At 40.1% G+C, this 19,903-nt stretch overlaps 2 protein-coding genes across 2 annotated transcripts in view; one reads left to right on the forward strand and one right to left on the reverse strand.

The window, feature by feature from the left end:
• Positions 1-19,903, forward strand: part of VEPH1 (ventricular zone expressed PH domain containing 1) — a 222,112-nt gene that overhangs the window by 36,217 nt on the left and 165,992 nt on the right. Inside the window, exon 4 of the mRNA XM_032408363.1 lies at positions 2,422-2,596. Coding sequence (XP_032264254.1) covers positions 2,422-2,596 — 175 coding nt within the window. The remainder of the gene's footprint in view (positions 1-2,421; positions 2,597-19,903) is intronic.
• PTX3 (pentraxin 3) lies at positions 12,235-18,630 on the reverse strand. Its single transcript, XM_032408364.1, has 3 exons — positions 18,361-18,630; positions 17,507-17,908; positions 12,235-13,450 (listed from the first exon to the last, which is right to left on the reverse strand). The coding sequence occupies exons 1-3, from the start codon at positions 18,488-18,490 to the stop codon at positions 12,837-12,839; spliced, it is 1,146 nt and encodes a 381-aa protein (XP_032264255.1). The 5' UTR covers positions 18,491-18,630; the 3' UTR covers positions 12,235-12,836.

Raw genomic sequence — 19,903 nt, forward strand, 5'->3', positions numbered from 1 at the left:
TTATTTCTGATATAATAATATTAAGTCACACATAGTGTGCAGTGTGCAACCTTTGCCTTATAGTTAGGCTAAAGGATGGGGTTGATGGTCAGAATAGTTGATGGTAGTGAAGACAAACCGTTCTTTTTTTTTTTTTAAGATTTTATTTATTTAATTGTCAGAGAGAGAGAGAGAGCACAAGCAGGGGGAGCAGCAAGCAGAGGGAGAAGCAGGCTCCCCGCTGAGCAAGGAGCCTGACGCGGGTCTAGATCCCAGGACCCTGAGATCATGACCTGAGTCGAAGGCAGACACTCAACCCATTGAGCCACCCAGGCATCCCAAACCATTTGTTTTTAAGAAAATAATTTGTATTTTTAACTATTCCCTAATTAGTCAATTAAATGTTGATGGCACTATTTTATATATAAGGATATTGATGACCAATCACAAACTAAATCAAAAAGAGAATTATTTTACGACGCAGAATTTCTTTAGTTTTTAGTCTTATGTTCATTCACTTTTTTCTTCTGAATCTCACTGGCTGAAACTTTAGCTTTTAAGATATAGTCAGAAAGCAACAGTCAACAAAACCAAAAGACAACCGACAGAATGGGAGAAGATATTTGCAAGTGACATATCAGATAAAGGGCTAGTATCCAAAATCTAGAAAGAACTTATCAAACTCAACACCCAAAGAACAAATGATCCAATCAAGAAATGGGCAGAAGACATGAACAGATATTTTTCCAAAGAAGACATCCAAATGGCCAACAGACACATGAAAAAGTGCTCAACATCGCTCGGCATCAGGGAAATCCAAATCAAAACCTCAATGAGATACCACCTCACACCAGTCAGAACGGCTAAAATTAACAAGTCAGGAAATGACAGATGTTGGCAGGGATGCAGAGAAAGGGGAACCCTCCTACACTGTTGGTGGGAATGCAAGCTGGTGCAGCCACTCTGGAAAACAGTATGGAGGTTCCTCAAAAAGTTGAAAATAGAGCTACCCTATGACCCAGCAATTGCACTACTGGGTATTTACCCCAAAGATACAAATGTAGGGATCCGAAGGGGTATGTGCACCCCTATGTTTATAGCAGCAATGTCCACAACAGCCAAACTATGGAAAGAGCCAAGATGTCCATTGACAGATGAATGGATAAAGAAGATGTGGTATGTATATACAATGGAATATTACTCAGCCATCAAAAGGAATGAAATCTTGCCATTTGCAACGACGTCGATGGAACTGGAGGGTATTATGCTGAACGAAATAAGTCAATCAGAGAAAGACATGTATCATATGATCTCACTGATATGAGGAATTTTTAATCTCAGGAAACAAACTGAGGGTTGCTGGAGTGGTGGGGGGGTGGGAGGCATGGGGTGGCTGGGTGATAGACATTGGGGAGGGTGTGTGCTATGGTGAGCGCTGTGAATTGTGTAAGACTGTTGAATCACAGACCTGTACCTCTGAAACAAATAGTTAAAAAAAAAAAAAAAGAAGATAGCAGGAAGGGAAAAATGAAGGGGGGGAAATTGGAGGGGGAGACAAGCCATGAGAGACTATGGACTCTGAGAAACAAACTGAGGGTTCTAGAGGGGAGGGGGGTGGGGGGATGGGTTAGCCTGGTGATGGGTATTAAAGAGGGCACATACTGAATGGAGCACTGGGTGTTATACGCAAACAATGAATCATGGAACACTACATCAAAAACTAATGATGTAATGTATGGTGATTAATATAACATAATAAAATAAAAAAAAAATATAGTCAAAAGCACCTTGTTCAACATACCTTGGGTTGTTAACTCAAGTATAAATCTGATGAGTTATTTTTGTCATCAGTGACTCCTGATCACCCTAAAGATCAATTCCAGACTCCTTGGCATGGAATACTAGACCTTTCATAATCGCGCCTCTTTTACTTCTCCTGTCCCTATGCTCACCTCCCTACCCTAACGTTCCCACATGTACCACACTCCCACTGTGCTGAACTAGTCACAGTTCCAATGGTGCATGCTCATCATCACCTCTGTGCCTCCACACATGCTTTTCCTGCTGTCCATCCCTTTCCTTGCCATCACGCAGCCATCTCCTGTTCATTCACCAGGTCCAGCTAAGACATCACTCCCTCCAGAAAGTCTTTTCTTGACACCCTCCAGGACTGGGTTAGGTGTTCTTCCTTTGTTCCCTCAGCATCCTGCACTTTGCCTGTCCGTGCCCTCATCAGCCTAGGCTGTTTTCTGCCTGTTTGCCTCCAAGGCTCCCCAACAAGGGCAATAATTCCCAGAGGCCCAAATACAATGAAAACAGGGTGGGGCCTGTGTTTTCACAGCTGTACTCTGGAGATTAGCTCAATAAATATTTTTTGGATGAATGAATAAATGAATGAATAATGAGCCACTTATTATTTGTTGCTTTCTTATGTTTCCTCAGAATTACAACCGACCCCCTGTGATGGCATTAGCCATCCCCATAGCAGTGAAATTCCTCCACAGAAGCAACAAGGAACTGTGCAGGAATATGTCCAACTACCTGTCCCTGGCTGCGATCACCAAGGCAGATCTCCTGGCTGATCACACAGATGTTATAGTAAAGAGCATACTCCAAGGTATGGTGCAATGGCTGAGCTTGGGGATGTTTTTTTAGGAGTGGTTTTAAAGCATTTTCATGAACCATTTTTATGGTGTGTGGAAAGGGAGACCTAGAGTATTGAGAGGTATGTTAGATTCTCTGCTTTGCCACTAGTTGGCTGATGAACAGAGGTGAGGTTTCTCGGGCGGGCTGAATCTATGTCTCTTCACTGGGCAGATGAATTATTTGGATTCACAGGGGAGTTGTAAACTCTCTCTCTTCTAATTATATGTCTCTCAATTTGGAGAATGGTCTTTTCCATGCTTCTGGTTACCTTGTCCAGCTACCAATTGTGAAGAACGTATCTGTCTGCACTGAGTGGAACATATCCCACTGTTCTCAGTGGCAGGGGGAAAACCTTTTCTGCCTTTGGTTTCCAAAAGCAAGGAATGTTAGATAAAACACGCCAGAGAACACATGAAGACTTCTTAAATGTTAACATGTTGGGACTAATTTGTAATTGTGTTAAATACCACCATAAAAAATCAAATTAGGTCATCTCTGTTAATTGTTTCACGTTTGCATGAAAGAGATCAGGTTAGTCCAATCAAAATATTCTCTTTGTCTTACGTTTTTTCCTTTGGCTTTAGATCTATCAGAAACCATTTTATTTTTGTTTTTTAATTTGGGATCAGAGAACAGTATATGTATTATGTGATATGCACCCAATGTCCCCAGTTCTCATTAATAAAAATGTATGAGGTCCATGAGTATCTTGGCCCACATTTTACTGTCACATACCCCATGTGCTCAAGTTGAACATCAACCCTCCCAGACCAAGTATTTCTTAGAGTCCCCAAGGGTCCCCACAAATGTTCTCTTTCTTGGTATCCACACCAGTCCATAAGCCCATGCTGTTATTGTCTCCATGCTTCCTGGCACAGCATGCTGTGGTGGTGTCCACTTCCACCACGCTAAGCCCAGCAAACTCTGTGGCTGCTACCCTGGAGGGCCCAGGAATGGATTTCACTGCACACTGTCTTGCCAGGGATGGCAACCTCTGTTCCTTTGTGCTGCTACCCCCGAAGCTTCAGTCGGGGTACATTAATTTCATGTGGCAGCCTGTGGCAGGATGCGGTGGGGGGAGAAACACCTGTCTTTCTCCTTGGTGTTACACTTTGGTAGAGAGGCCCCAGAGCGGAGTTGCTTAGCTCCCAATACCAACCTGTTCCCAAGTTTGCAGTAAAATGTATCCATCTGTCCTAAAATGGTCTCTCTCTTTCCTGGGCTCACCTATCCAGCTAAGAGTCAGGCTAGCAAGAAATCAGTCATCCAGTTCTCAAAATGACTACGGCCCACCAAGGACTAAGGTTTTTTTCATTGTACCAGACATTCCCAAGAAGAGTTCTTGGCACTCCCCTCTCCAGAACATCTGACCAGCCACCCCAGTGGTCTACCAGATGCCCGGATATGTCTGAACGCCAGCCATGACAGTGGGACTTCATCACTCTACCTGTGTTCCCCTCTAAAGATCTGTCATTGATATTACTAGTCAGTATCATTCATTTCTCATTTTCTTTGGCTATAGGATTGAATTGCTAATTTAACTTTTAATCATGAAACTAAATTTTCTAGAAGTCCAGAAAAGCAGTTACACTTTTTTCGCCACCTTGGCTACATATTTGGAACAGATACTATATGATATTACAAACACGTATACACACCACACATTTTAAAACCATGATAGTTAGACTTGCAAGGAACAGATATATTGAAAAAAAAAAAAAAAACACAAAAATGAAGTGTTTCTTTACGGCTGCCAAGAACTTAGCTCATGTATTTGGTTTTTTTTCTTTTTTTGAAATGCACTTTCAATGACAAAGAAATCTTTTGAAACAAAATGCACTTTCTGAATTCACTGCAAACATTTTAAATAAACAAATGATTTGGTTTATTTGATCTGGCACTCTAAAAATTACCATAAAAATGATAATTTGACTAAAAGAAGTTGGGACTACATATTTCAGGGCTTAGATTTAGACTAATGTGTCTGTAAAACTACAACCGTTCACATGAGCCCATCAAACTTAGACCTGCAAAGTACAGGGGATCTTACTGTCTCTCAGTAAGTTTTCTGCTCTGCAAATCTTTGTCATATATTCCCTGCAATCAGCTTTAGGAGCCATCATTAGGATTTCTTTTTTTCTTTACCTATAGTTTTCTCCCCTTTAGATCTTCCTCCTTGACTTATATTACCTTTCTCCCCTTTAGATCTTCCTCCTTGACTTATATTACCTTTCTCCCCTTTAGATCTTCCTCCTTGACTTATATTACCTTAATCTGCATTCTCCCATTTTTTCTACTTCTACAAAAAATGCTAAAGTATTGCAGTTTCTTGATTTGATTTATTTTTTTACAAGACTAGAATTAAAAAATTGTAGAATCTTACGTTGGGACATTAAACATGGTTTAGCTCAAGTATCCAGGCAATGCTTGAATCCCCACCCAATGGTCATCCTCTCAATGATAATAATAATGATTATAGTAACAATTATAACTACAATGGCTAAAATTTATTTCATGCTCTCTTTATGTCAAATACTGTATTAAGCACTTTATACAGATTATAGGATTATATCATTTAATCCTCACAAGAATTCCATAACAAAAGTCCTATTATTATTCCCATGTTTCCAATTAGTAGTATTTTAAGTAATAGAAAACCCAGGTAAAAACAACTTGATGATGATGACAATGATGGTGATAATGAAGATGAGGAAGAAAAGAAAAAAGAGGAGGGGGGGAAAGGGGAGGAGGAGGAAGAGGAAAGGAGGAGAAAGAGGAGGGGAAGGAGGAAGAACTTCTTATCAGAACACAGGACTAAGTGCATAAGTATATCAGACTTCCCATATAGCTTGATTCAGGGCTCAATGGCAGTCGCAAAAGTCATTACTCAGCTCTGCTTCCTTTGGATTGGATTTTCATGCTCCATGTTATGGCCCTCTGCAGCTTCCAACTCACATCATCATGAATACCAATTAAGCAAAAGAAACATATTCAGTCTCGTTGTCTCTCTTTGACCTGACATGGGTCACATGCCCATTTCTGAACCAATCCATCATTGTTGTCAAGGAATACAGTATTTCAGTTGACCAGGCTTGGATAATGAACCACTGTCAAAGCAGGAGATGGGGGTCAACTGCAGTAGAACCACATGAATAGGGTGCAGATCACCCCCCAACCAAATCCAGGGCTATTGCCAGCAATGGCTAAAATGAATACTGGGTACCAACAAACAGCTTTATGTATTTACTTTTATCCTTTTATACTTTCTTTTTTAGAGATTCAGCCCATTGCTTTGACATAACAAGACCTTATTGGATAATGATTCTTCCATCTCAGTGTATCTGCAGTTCTTCCCAGGTTCTTGGCATCTGTAAATTTTATGAATAGAACCACTCTCCTTTCATTTTAAAACACTAATGAAAAAGTAGATCAGACGGGGCCGGGCAAGACTTGTTGTATGCTAGTGGTGACTGTTCCTTATACTTGATTGATATTACTCCATTGGTTATATTTTTCAGTTGTTTTATTCAGATGTCTGTCCCTGATTCCAAACGAAATGCCTCCTTTATGCTTGTAAGTCAGTCATGAGAGACTGTTAAATGAGCTTATGTATCTATCCTTGAAGGCAAATATTTCAGTAATTCCAAGCCAATTTTTACTACTTTTCATTACTAATAGTTATATATAAGTAATAATGTGACTTTTACATCAAATGTAAATAGAAATTGATTTTATTTAAATTGCTTAGGCTCCATTTGTCTGTTTTGTATTCTCCAAATTCTTCCAGTGAGAAGGAAACTGTGAAAAGTCCTTCCATTTGGAGAAAAGATTAAAGGCATGGGCAATATTGCCTTGGTGCATACTTGAGAGCTAAGGGGTTAGAAAACCTGAATATACCTATAACAAATAAGACAATTATATCAGTATTTTTAAATCACCCCCACCCCCACAAAAGAAAAAAAAATTGTCCAATTTAGTTTTATAGACCAATTAGAACAAATATGCAAGTAATAATTACAGGCTTGACTATACTTTTTTCAGATAATTAAAAAACATTCTCCAACTAATTCTGTGAGGCTAGTATATATGTGATATCAAAACAAGAACAGGACAACATAAGAAAGGAAAATCAGGCCCATTTTAATTATGAACATAGATGCACAAATCACAAATCATGAATCAAAATGACTCCAGCAATGCTTAAGGAAAATAATAGTTCATATTTGCTGAGCACTTCCTGTGTACCATTTTCTGGTCTTTTAAGTCATATAATTCTCCCAGTATCTTATGAGGAAAGAACGACTGTTATTCTCATTTTATAAAATTCATAATGATTCAGTGGAGTTTATCCTAGGAATGCAAGCATGTCTTTTTTTTTTTTTTTTTAAGATTTATTTATTTGACAGAGAGAGATATAGCAAGAGAGGGAACACAAGCAGGGGGAATGGGAGAGGGAGAAGGAGAAGCAGGCTTCCCACTGAGCAGGGGCTCGATCCCAGGACCCTGGGACCATGACCTGAGCCAAAGGCAGACAAGGACTGAGCCACCCAGGTGCCCTGCAAGCATGTCTTAATATTCAAAATGTAATTCCCCCCCAGTAAAAGACTAAAAGGTCAAAAAGTCATCTGATCAGTAAGAGCATCGCATAAATTCAGTACCCATGCATGAAAAAAAAGTTTTTTGATGGGGCACCTGGGTGGCTTAGTCAGTTAAGCAGCTGCCTTTGGCTCAGGTCATGATCCTGGGACCCTGGGATCGAGCACACATGGGGCTTCCTGCTCAGCGGGGATTCTGCTTCTCCCTCTCCCTCTGTCCCTCCCCCCAGCTCTCTCTCACACTCTATTCTCTCTCTCCCTCTCTCAAATAAATAAATAAAATCTTTAAAAAGAAAAAAGTTTTTTGAGAACTAGGAATTTTGAGGAACTTCCTGAAACTGATTAAGGGGATACTGTGTATGTATATATGTGTGTCCATAAAATTATTACATATAATTAAGAGAATATTATATATATATATACCTATATACATATGTATATCCTCTTCTTTTGTAAAATTCCAAGTCTGTTCATGACCAAAAAAAAAAAATCTCTCCACAAACTAGCAATAGAAGGGAACCTCCTTAATCTAATTAAGGATATCTACAAAAACCTACAACTAAAATCATATTTAATTGGAAATATTAAATTCTTCCCTTTGAATTAAAAAATAAGACAAGGATATCACTTAGGTAATAAATTTGTTTTCTGCTTAAATGATATCAGAAGTAATTTAATATTTTGTGACATCACCACCTTTTCAGAGTGGGAGTCATTTTTCAGTATTCCTGAATAATTCTCGAAACTTGTTTTTTAGCCATGTAGATGCTTGTAAAACCTGCCCAGTGTTGGCATACAAAAGCACAACCAGTGCTTAATACAGCATAATGTAGCACATCTTTTACCCAGGAAACTGGCAATGTTATTGGAGATCCTGAAAATGAGGATGTCTCCAACTGTAAGGGATTATTTGAGGACTTATAGGGAAACCCTTTCCAAATTTTGATTTGGAACTCTGTGATGCAATGCACATCACTGCTATCAAAACTAAAAGCAGTGATGTCTCTTCCCTTACGTTTCTGAATCAGTGGTCATAATAAGGACATATGCCTTTCTGTCAGTATGCCTTTTATATGGTCCTCTGGCATAGATCACAAGATGACCTCAAATGATTGGAAACTTAAGTTGAAAGTCTTTGGAAAGAAAATGTAATATTGTCTCAGCAAGAGTCCAAATTCCTTTCTGACTTACTGGCAATAGTCTAGAAGAGACTGTCTAGTTAATTATGATAAATTCACTTCATTTCTTTCTCTATGTGAGACAAAATTCAAACCACTGATGGGTGAGCTGTCTCAGAAAATAGAGAGAGAAAATTAACCTCTCATTTATTATGGTAGTAATAATATGTACCACATAGGTGAGGTGAGGCTTAAGTAGATAAAGCAGTTATACTTTGCACAATGCTGGGCACATAGTTCATCAATGCTTACGATGATTCTTCTTATTGTCATTATCATAATCAACATCATTGTCATTGTCATCCCTAATTGAGCATCTGCCATGTACCAGACCCATATTAAAATATTAAAGGCAGAACTAGATTCATCTGTGGAGTTTTATACTCCCTGGGGAAATACTGAGCCATTAAAAATTCATGATACAATTATTCTTAAGAACAAAGTTTTAAGAATTTCACCCTATTACAGGTTGTTGAGAAAGAATTTATTAATCTAATTTCTAGGAAACAGGCTGCTAAGCAATCTTATTAAGAATATTCAAACTGAATAATAATACACATAGGGAAATATTAAAAATGATATTCTAAAAACCAACCCAAATGTGGATCAAGAAATAGAGACACATCTTGAAACAAAAGAGGACCTCTTCTGAGTTGTTAACTAAGTCTGGGATCAGTTGTACTCCTGAGTTTGCACCTTCTTGACTCCACCAGCAGATGTTGCTGTGAAGTAAAATAAGGCCTGCACAGAGAGGAACATCCCCGGGAGGGCCTCTGAGAATGGCTTACCCACAATATAAGGGAATCTTTATATTCGCTTATTTGTTTGTATTTTTGCATGTTTGCTTCTTTTTTATTTAATGCACTGGGAACAACTTGGAAAAACTTTTTTTAAGACTTACTTTTATTTCAAATATTATTTTATGCTTTAGAAAGTACATTTAGATACATTATCAGTTTTTGTCATTGTCATAATAATCCTTCAGCAAGGGAGGCGAGTCTGTTATCTCTAATTTCCTGGCTAATGTGAGACCCATAAAGATTAGTTGGCAGGCCCAACTTCTTGTAGTTGGTAGGTGATGGTGCTCTAGGATTCATATGGTGAATTTCTGAGCCCAAGACCAGCACGCTTTCTTACACAGTCCAGATTTATAAAACGGAATGCAAGCCTCAGTAATCTCAGTTTTCCAGTTCATTAAATCCATGAATATAGATGTGAATGTTTATAATTACTTTGACCAAGATTTTTAACTTTGTGAATGCTATTTATTAAGTGGCTAAAGAGAGTTCTGGAAACTTTTGGCCTTAGTAAGCTTCTCAAAGAAGAACTTCCTAACATAAAATTTAATAAAAAAGTAAAAATCAGTGATGATTTCTTCTGTTTGCAAATGTAACTGTTAAAATGAAGTTAACTAAGTAATTGTAAATACCAAACTCTCAAATTCTACAATATAGACTTAGTAGTAAAACGTTCTCAATATATTTTAAAGAAATTAACATTTCACTAAAAGCCAATTTATATTGTAATAGACAAGGAAAATATATCAACTCTATTTTGTTCATATATTCATATATACCTCTGCAAAAATATGGTACGTACGTACTAGAGTGACAAAGTGACAAACTGTCACTTTGCCTAGAAATGAAGATTCTTCACACTCCCAGTGCTAAAGCTAGGACGATCCCAGGCAAACCAGAACAGTTGGTCACTCTAGCACACACATACCTAATATTTTATACTTTATATAAATATATATATAATGCATTTTTTCCTCCTAATAAATTGAGTCATCTTGCACAATTATTTTATAATGCCATGATACAGTGATGCTTTAATGGCCATTGTGGTGAACGAAACTCTGCCAATGTGCCAGACTAAGCCAGCATACTGATATTTTTTTTTTTTAGATATTTTATTTCAGTTTTACACATTTCTTACTTCTTCCTTTTGCTGACACTATGTATTCCGAGACTCATTAAATGCTATTAGGAAAAAAAAAGCCAGAGAGCCAACTTCCTGAGAATTCGGAAAATATATTTTCTAAGTATAGCCTATGAATGTTTTGAGGAAATAAAGTGTGTGTGGTCTTTTCAATTTTTTAAAAAAATTGTTCTACTGGATCAGATTAAGTGGTCAAACAGTAGTGGATTTAAAATGACAGAAGTGTGGTTTTCTTCACGTTAGAGAAGTGCAGGAACAGGCAGCCCAGGACTGCCAAGGCAGCTTCAGAACACGAACAGACCCAAGCTTCTTCTATATTCCTACACCGAATTTCATGATCTGAGATGGTTGCTGAAACTCCTGCCATCACAACCATATTCCAATCAAGTGGAAGGAGGAAGAGAAAGAGAATCACGTTCAGTATTTCAACATCAGTTAGCACTTAGTCATCTGGCCACACACAGCTGCAACTGATGCTGGAAAATATAGACTTTGCTCTGAGTGGGCATACCTACCATTGAAACCGGAATTCTGTTCCTTTGGAAAAGAAGGAAAATAGGTATGAGGAAACAATCAGAAGTCCCTTGAAACACTTATCTGGATTTATTGCTGTAGCAGATGAAGTTTCTACTTTTGTAACCCAAGAATTACTTGTTTTTCTTCTATTTTCTTCTTCTTTACCCTCAACATGTAATTCCCATAGAGAAATTAAAAAGACCCTTATGTTTAACTCTGTCAGCATATTAGTTTGAATGTATTTTGTCCTGCATCATGTTGGATCTTTTGAACAGATCTAATTCATGCTGAGATGTGGAAATTGAAAGCATGCCTTACTCTCTGCTTACAGTTGGATCCAGTATTTCATCTTCCAGTTAAGCATTCAGGTCATAAAGATAATGGATAAAGAAGGACTTACATATGGCCACTGTGCCCACAATCTTGAATCATGTAATCTCCAAGGGTCTGTGACTGGCCTATGACCTCATAACTGTGAACAGTTCATAACTGTGAACACTCTTCTTCTCTAAGAATCAGCCTGATTTTGGGGATCTCACAAATGGGATGAAGCTATACTGATGCCATGACCAAAGATTCCTAGATTCTTGAGATTTTATTGCTAAAGGCACTGAGAGACCAAGTCCCTTCTTTTACTGAGAAGACCCGGAGAAGTTAAGTAACTTGTCTAAGGACACTTGACTAGTTCTAAAATGTAGTTTGGTAACTGCTCCTGGCCCTATTCTCCAAACCTCACAAACCGGAGATGACCTGTGGTTGTCCAGGCCCTATCTTTAGGTGGACACATTATCCCTGTGGCTCAACCACATTTGCTGCTGACATTCAGAAGCAGCTTTGTGGCTGGTCTTCTATTAGCCCTGCATAGCCTTTACAGGAGGAGAACACTAGTGTGGTTGAGAGGTACCTCCCCATCTGCAGGGTGAAGGACCTTGACTGCCCTCTCCTTCAGGCATGAGTAAGAGAATGGGGTATGTTTTAAGGGCAGGAGTCACTGTTTTTCCAGATTCTTAGATCTCCCTAAGGAACAGTCCTCGTCATGTATATTTGGGGAACTCTGATAGTTTGATTCTGTGTTACATACGACACAACATTATATGATCATAGAAACATCAAATTGGGACTTAGAGATCAATATTTCCTCAATTCCTTGATTTCTCAGTTGAGAAAACTAAAACCCAGAGAGATGAATTGACTTAGCCAAGATCAAATTTCTTGCTCATGATTTATAGGAAGCGAAGTTTAAAACAACTCTACAGTTTATTTCTAACAATATTAACTATTACTATTTACACAATAGTTAGTATCTGAAAACTAGTTCCTACTTTGAGTGTAGATTTGCTCCAAAACATCTTTTAAATTTATAATTAGATGACATGGGGTAGTTTTATAAAATATTTTATTTACAGTAGAGCTTTACAAAAATAGTCTTAATAAAATTAATACAAAACCATTTTACAATATAACTTATATAACTATCTTCTCAAAAAAGTGACACTCGATTATAACACATAAACTACATTTGCATTTGTTAAGTCACATTGTAGTATAAATATGTTTTATCATTTTTTAATAATAAGGTACATACCAATAACAATGAACAATGGACAGCAAATGTTATTTTTCTTCCAATGTAAAAGTCATCTCTGGCCAAAACAAAATTAACCAAAGAAAAGTAAAACAATTGTCCTTCTGTTCAACAATAGTCCTTTTTAATTATTTGAGAGTCTATCTGACAAACACACAGCATTAATCTCAAAGCACCATGGCATAAAATCTAGTAACAATATCCGGAAAAGCATTCTCCAATGTTTTCTCTTCAACTGTTTATTCGGTATTTTGCCAAGATAAATATTGATCTCAACTCTCCCCTTCATTAGTCTCAAGTGTTCTTAATATGCACTGAGGTTTTTAGACTGTCCCAACTGGCATATGTTTAAAATGTGAGTTTCTTTCTTTGGCTTCAAGTAGAGTGTCACAACATTTATGAAACATACTGAGCTCCTCCGTGTGGCTGAATCTCTGTGACTCCCCACCCAACAATATTTCCCCGGATGTGACAAGACTCTGCTCCGCCAGTCTCTCTTATCTCTTCATTGCTGAGAACGCGATCCCAGATATTGAAGGCTGTGAGTCTTCCAGAAAAGGCTAGGGTTTCATCAAAGCCACCACCCACACAGCAGCCGTTCTTTTCTTGGCCAATCTGCAGGATTCCTCCCTCGGGAACAATGTGACCTGTGGCCATCTCGACAGTGGTAGCCATCAGCTCACCGTTTACCCACAAGGACGTGCGTCCTCTCTCAGAATTCCAGGTGCTGCACAGATGGGTCCACTTTCCCAGGGAAATCACAGTATTGGCAATCAGTTTGTTCTCCGCTCCACCCACCACAAACACTATGGACTGATAGCTGAAGTACAGCTGGATCTCATATGGATTTCTCTTTGTGCCATAGGAAAACAGGATGGTTTTGTTTAATACATCTGTGGCTTTGACCCAAACGCAGGCACTAAAAGACTCAAGCTTCATTGGTGTCACTGGATGTACGCTTCCAAAAATCTTCTTGGAACGCATTGGGAATAAAATTGCTATTTCACAACCTAGAGGAGCAAGAAAGTGAGAAGGATGTGAGAGAAAATATAAATTCATTCAGAGATGATTCCAGCGTTTACGTATTTTAGCATAGGCACTTTAACGACCACAACTGAAAATTATATGCTGTATCACATTATGACTTGAGGAGCTTCAAGTGTGATCTCGATAGCACAAAGAAAACGGGAATAAAGAAAGTCAATTGTCAGGCTTACTCAATGAAGCATCTAAGTGAAGGAGGCATGCAGAGTAGCCAAATTGTCCAAACTCAGAAAATAATGGAAACCTATTTTAACCATTACTTTCCCTCACAAGTAGTTTATTTTCTGTTACTACTTTTTTTTATATATAAATATGGTTGAATCACTACACGTTAACTTCAAACAATGACACTGTTCATTTCCAAGAACTTAGAGCCAGACTTGTTTCCCTCTTCTTGACTTCACCAAACTTCCAGAATAAAAAACAAACCAACCAGCCTATGAAATTCAATGGACCTAGCTCACCCATTTACCCATTATTAACATACGTTTTTAAATGAAACTCTAGGACAGTCATATTGTTGCTGTCCACAGAATTATAATTTGTCTCTTTGTCACTCACATTGAGGATCTATCGTATATTTGATTTTATACTTTTTCAGTCTCTGAAACCGTAGTGAATATTCAAGAAAATATGCTCAGCACTGATAAACGGTCCTCAAATATTTAGGAAAGACTGATAACTGTTTCTGTAATTTTAAATGAACTGATTTCCTGTTTAAATAAACCCACCATATATTTGTTAACTTTGCAAAGTTTGTAGAAAACTACCTTTGAAAGGCAACAATGTATAATAATGATGACTCACTCTTATTGGGTATTCACTGTGTACCAGATATTATTCTCATCACTCTGTATCATTTTATTCCTCCTTATCAACCCTAAGAGATAGTCTTAATATTCCCATTCTACAGATGAGAGAACTGAGGCATAGAGCACTAAGTAACTTGGGTCTGCTTGCTAGCTGGTAAGTGGTAAAACTGGGGGTTTGAACTTGGGCACTGTGGCTGCAGAGGCCACACCCTTAACTAAAACACTGCATTGCCTCTTAATGGGAAAAGAACCCCTCGATTTGGCTAGGAGAGATGGAATTCAGTTTGTTTTACTATTAGCAAGCATGCAGTTTTTGATGAGCCCCATAATTTCTCCAGGCTTTCCTGTTATCTATAAAAGCCCCTTCCATTCTCCTTCTAATAGTCTATGAGTCTGTAAGCAGGAAGTGTGTAGTACTCCAGAAGAACTGTGTAGACCAAGGCTATTCTCAAAAACTCTTATTTTGTCCACATGCTTATGATTACTATTTAGGCAGCAATAGAAAACCTTTAAGGAAGAGTGAACTCTTCCAAGGGGCCTGGTGGAGAACATATTTCTGCTAAAGAGCACTTAGAAGGAGACATTCAGACACCGGGGTGGGCGCATAGTAAACTCCTACCTCAGTTCATTTCCAGGTCCCATGTTTGGTCAGGGAGCTAGAGATGCTGAAGTGAAGACCTTCTAGGTGTCTCTGGGAAATGTGCTAAAACCTTTCATAGGTGAGCTCTGCTTTGTGATAACTTCATATGTTTATAAGAGACCAGAAAAAGAATTTTTTTTAAAAAAATCTAAATGAGGGCTAGGTATTCACTTTATAACAAATTAAAGATTTATCATAAAATAGTTCTGACAAGCAAGCTTCCAGAGCCTTTAAAGACTAACTGGTGAATATAGGAACTTGCAGGCACCAAGCATCCATGCAGTGTGTTAAACTAAGCTAAATGCCTGCAAGTGATTGAGGGCTAGGCTCTGTCCTAAAAAATTAAACAGATGTGGACCTAGAAATAGTCGAAGAAATACTGAGATTCAGAAAATCGTATAAAAGTAACTACAATACCAAAGCACAAATTGGTCCTGTCACATTTTGGTATTCGCTTTTTCACTGAATCATTTGAATTTTTCAAGACTTTTAAGATTCATTCTTAATGAGGCATTCTTGTTTCAAATGAAATTGGTAGATACTTTTTTTTTTCCTAGTTGTGTTAATTAAATCAAACAAAGATCACGGAACAAAAGATCACCATATGCATGACCATTTGAGATAGTCTCTGAATGTCCCAGTAAAGTAGTGTTCCAGAGGGGGCCTACTGCAGTTCAATGAACCGACTTCCTGTTTAAATAAACCCAGGCAGTCAGGACTGCATTCCGAAGCATTCTTTGATTGCCTCTCAGAGACCCAGCTTCCCCTGCAGGCTACACTGGCTATGTGAATTCATGGAGTTGGAATTTTCGTGTTCACAGGTTTTTTTGTGGCTTTTTTGGTGGGGACCAGTGATTGAGGCTCTTGATATCTCTTTAAAATGTCAGAAATGTCAGAAACTCTCTCATGAAATGGCTTTTAACTAATAGGTTTTTCTGATTATATTATCAAAGACCAAACAAAATTAAAACCAGGTTCTTAGGAGGCTGACAACAGAATAATTAGGAATCCCTTAGGAACCAAGCTGGCAGGAAACCAAGAAAGGAGAAATCAAACCATGTGGGTAAAATAAATATATATATATATAATAAGAAATTAACATTTTAGAACTCAGAAATACATCCCTCTCTGCTCTAACCAGTATACAGAGGTGAGAGTGAAAATTAGTGTTAATCCTTCACTTTTGGGGGTACACTATATGTACTATCATTTCTCATGGTTTGCCAAAGACAAGACAATTTCATCCATTAAAATAGCCACAGAATTATAATTTGTCTCTTTGTCACTTACATTGAGGATCTATTGTATATTTGATTTTATGCTTTTTCAGTCTCTGAAACCGTAGTGAATATTCAAGAAAATATGCTCAGCACTGATAAACAGTCCTCAAATATTTAGGAAAGGCTGATACTCCGGTATGGTTTCTGTAATTTTAAATGAAACATGCTCTCACACATGCTTATGATTCTTCCTCCTACCCCAACAGATGATTTGCTTTATTGTAAATATAAAGAGGGATGGCACTGTTTGTAATGTTTTCTGTTCATGAGATTCTCAGGAACAGTGTAAGTTATATTTTCTAACTAAGTCACTGATTTTCTAATATAACCCACAAAAGATTTTTGCACTACTACCTCTTAGAAATTTTGATTTATAAAGGAGGGTTATTTGGCTCCAAATCGTCTCATTTCGTTTAACTGTCTTTCAAATGTATTATTCAAATGTATTCTTTCAAATGTATTATTTCGAGCCCATGTGTGTTTGGAGATTCATTCATGTCACAGGGGACTTCAACAAGTTGTATCTGGTTTGAACCGCCTCTCTCCTGTTTGGTCCTGGCCCCCTAAATCCCTGGGGAGGGGGGTTACCAATTTTCTTCTACATCAGACCATTTCACTGTGGATCCCGCCCAGCAGGTTTATCCCAAACCTCACATACTCAGAGCTCCCCTCTAGCGGGCTAATTCCACAGACCCCAGGGCCTGGGGGACCCCTCAGGAATTCCACTAATCCTTCAGGAGACGAGGTTCAGTCTCAAGTCTCCAGCCAGAACCAGCGGGGATGAGGGGCCGGCCCAGGGATAGGAACGTGTCCCTAAAAATTAGGCTGGGCCCTGAAGTAGCGCGGGGAACCAGAGCTCCCTTAAAGAGAGAGACAGGCTAAAATTAGAAGAAGTGGAAATCCCTAACGGAGGGAAGCCAGGCAGCTAGAGAGGTCACGGTTATAACCGGCCAACAGAGCTCCCGCACCGCCTGGTCGGATCAGGTGTCAGTCAGGGGCCCCTGATGTCTATTTTCAAGACTGTGATGTTTATGTCTATAGCTCTCTTCTGGGCTCCTCGGGGCTGGAGAATACCTTTTAAAGCCAGTTTTTGCGCCTCGTATGGTGTGTGTGTGTGAGCCCTGTTAGCGTCCATGGAGAAACAGAGGCGTGTGTGTCTCCACTGAAGCTGCCCCTAGAGGGCTGCCACCAGGCTTCCCGCCACGCGCGTTCCGAGGACAAAGACGCAGGGTGGGGGGGGGCTGGGGGGGGATAGTGGGGGGCGGAGGCCGCTCCGCCCGGCGTCCTTACCTGCGGGCAGCCAGCGCCCGGCAGCCCAGCCCTGCACGGCGCGGAGATCGGCTCGCGTCCGCCGCAGCTCCTCGAGCACGGCGCCCAGGGCGCGCCCCGCCTCCTCCGGGCGCGGCGTCCCGGCGGTCTCCAAGCGCGCCAGCCTGCGGCCTGCGTCGCGGCTCGCCTGCAGCAGCTCGTCCAGCGCCCGGGCCAGCCGGGCCTCCGCGGGGCCGGGCGGCGCGCACGGCCTCCCCAGGCTGCCGGCCAGGCGGCCCAGCTCCGCCCGCAGCCTCTGCAGCTCGCCTCGGAGGACGTCGTCGGTGGCCTGCAGCAGCATGCCCTCTCTCATCTGCGAGTCCTCCAGCATGATGAAGAGCTTGTCCCACTCGGTGTGCTCCCGACGGCAGTCACACGGCGTGGCTAGAGCGAGGGACACACACGTTACTGATCCGCCCAGGCCTTCCTTGGGTGCGCTTTGTACAAAGGTGACCTCCCTCGGTGGTCCCAAGTTCCTGCCCATCCCCAGCACCCCCTTCCCTTTAAGGACATCTCGGAAAAACAGCGTGTGAGTATCTCGACAATGACAGGAACCGTTCATGCAGATATATATTACGTGGAACTCTGTGAAATTGCCGTTCGTGAGGCTCAAAACAGGCAAATATCGGCGATTGCATGCGGTTCAAGCCATTATGTATCTGTGACAGAAATAACTTTTTGAAACCTCCCCCTTTCCTAAAGTGCTTCTTTCTTTTGCAAAACAAACTATGATGTTTAGCACATTTCCTTGGCTACAAAGTGTATGTATAATATTTGGACCCAAAGAGGTGCATATGTAGTTAGGGTTAGCAGAGAAACAGTTAAAAAGAACTTACGGTCCTCCGTGGGATGGAGTCCATTGTCTATTTCGTTGTCCAGATTCACATACATGAGTTCATAATCATCTGAGGTCTCCGCCGACACCGCAGACCAGAGAGCGCAAAACAGAATCACAGGGAGATGCATAGCTGGAGAAAGACAAAGTTCTTTCTTCTGCCACTTCCCACAGCTGGCCCGAGGGGACGAGGCGAGAAGCGCTCAAGTGAGCGGTATTTGAGCAGAGGAGAGTGAGAGTGAGAGGCAAGAGCCCAGAGCCCTTAATAAATGCTGGGGGAAGCCTGAATGGAGATGAATGAGTAATGCCGGTGGCACTGCGGTAACGGGAGTTCCCCTAAATTTGGAGGGGAGGGGGCTGGGTGGGAGGATGAGGGAAACGTGAACGTTGCACAATAATAGACCGCAAAGTTTTACGCTGCAGTCAGATTAATTGGAGGAGGGTCAGAGGGGAAAGAGGTGGGGAAACTGGGCTAAGACTGTCCCCCCGAGGATTAGCTGTTGTAACTTGAATTGGTAGCACTGAGGGATGAAAGGGAGGGCAGGGGAGGTAGGGGGAGAAATAAGTCAGCCGGCGTAGAGGCATGGAAGCAAGATCATCGTTGCAGCATTTTGTGTGGTGCCTTTACGGTTCCACGGTCCTTTATGTATAGAAAACTTGCCCCACTTTTCCTTTGTACACAGTTTTAGAGGTCTAAGTTGTGAAAGTTACTCCCCTGATTCCAAGATAAACCAACTTAGAGTAAGAATTTTGATTGCTCTAGAAGCCAAGTCCATTCCTAGTTATTCCATCTTTAATCCTTCTGGAGTTGCAACTATACTTTTATAAACACACATTTTTAAAATGACAGACAACAAAGCAAAACTGGTAAGTCTAAATGAAGAAATTGCTAGGGGAGAGGAATAAGCTGACTTTAGGAATGTTTCTTTTCATAAACTGGTATTATGTGGAAATTGCATTATTTCACTAGGTGTAGAGTCAAAGATTATGTTTTTAAAGTTTTAAAATTTAGGGATTTTTCTTCCTTCAAAACTCTCCTGCACAAAACACCTAGAAATGCATACATTATAATAATAACCTTAAATGTACAAATGAACTACCAATAAAGTAGGGAAGTATCCAGGGGCCAACGTAGAGGGGGGAACCAAAACCAAACTTGTAAGCCTGAGAGCTGATGCTAGGGCTCCCCTGGAGGGACATAGAGGGAAGTAAGGGTTACCAGTTCTGTAACAACCAAGTGTTAATGACCATGTGGGAGCAAAGCTTAGGCCGGATTAGGAGTTGGAAGTAAGAGCCTCACCTAAAGCCAGACCCTCAGAGAGTTACATATTGCATTTCAGTGGATATAGCCCCACCCTCTCTCCTAACACAAATAAGTGAGAAGTAAGCATGTCTCTCTTTGACTGAACTCTGCAGGGTCCCTAAGTTTGTGATGATGGGTCCGCCCTCACACACATGTTCAGTATTCAAATGTATACTACCTGCCACAGTAAAAACAAATTCACAATAAAAATATTTAAACCTATGAGGAAACAACCCACTAC

Source organism: Phoca vitulina, unplaced genomic scaffold, assembly GCF_004348235.1.
Source record: "Phoca vitulina isolate PV1807 unplaced genomic scaffold, GSC_HSeal_1.0 scaffold10, whole genome shotgun sequence".
NCBI lineage: Eukaryota > Metazoa > Chordata > Mammalia > Carnivora > Phocidae > Phoca > Phoca vitulina.

Coding starts and splice junctions, on each gene's coding strand:
- PTX3 (XM_032408364.1), bottom strand. CDS start 18,490: ATGCATCTCCCTGTGATTCTGTTTTGCGCTCTCTGGTCTGCGGTGTCG. Junction 17,909..18,360: donor ACTCCATCCCACGGAGGACC/GTAAGTTCTTTT, acceptor CCCTCGCTCTAG/CCACGCCGTGTGACTGCCGT. Junction 13,451..17,506: donor CGGGCGCTGGCTGCCCGCAG/GTAAGGACGCCG, acceptor TTGCTCCTCTAG/GTTGTGAAATAGCAATTTTA.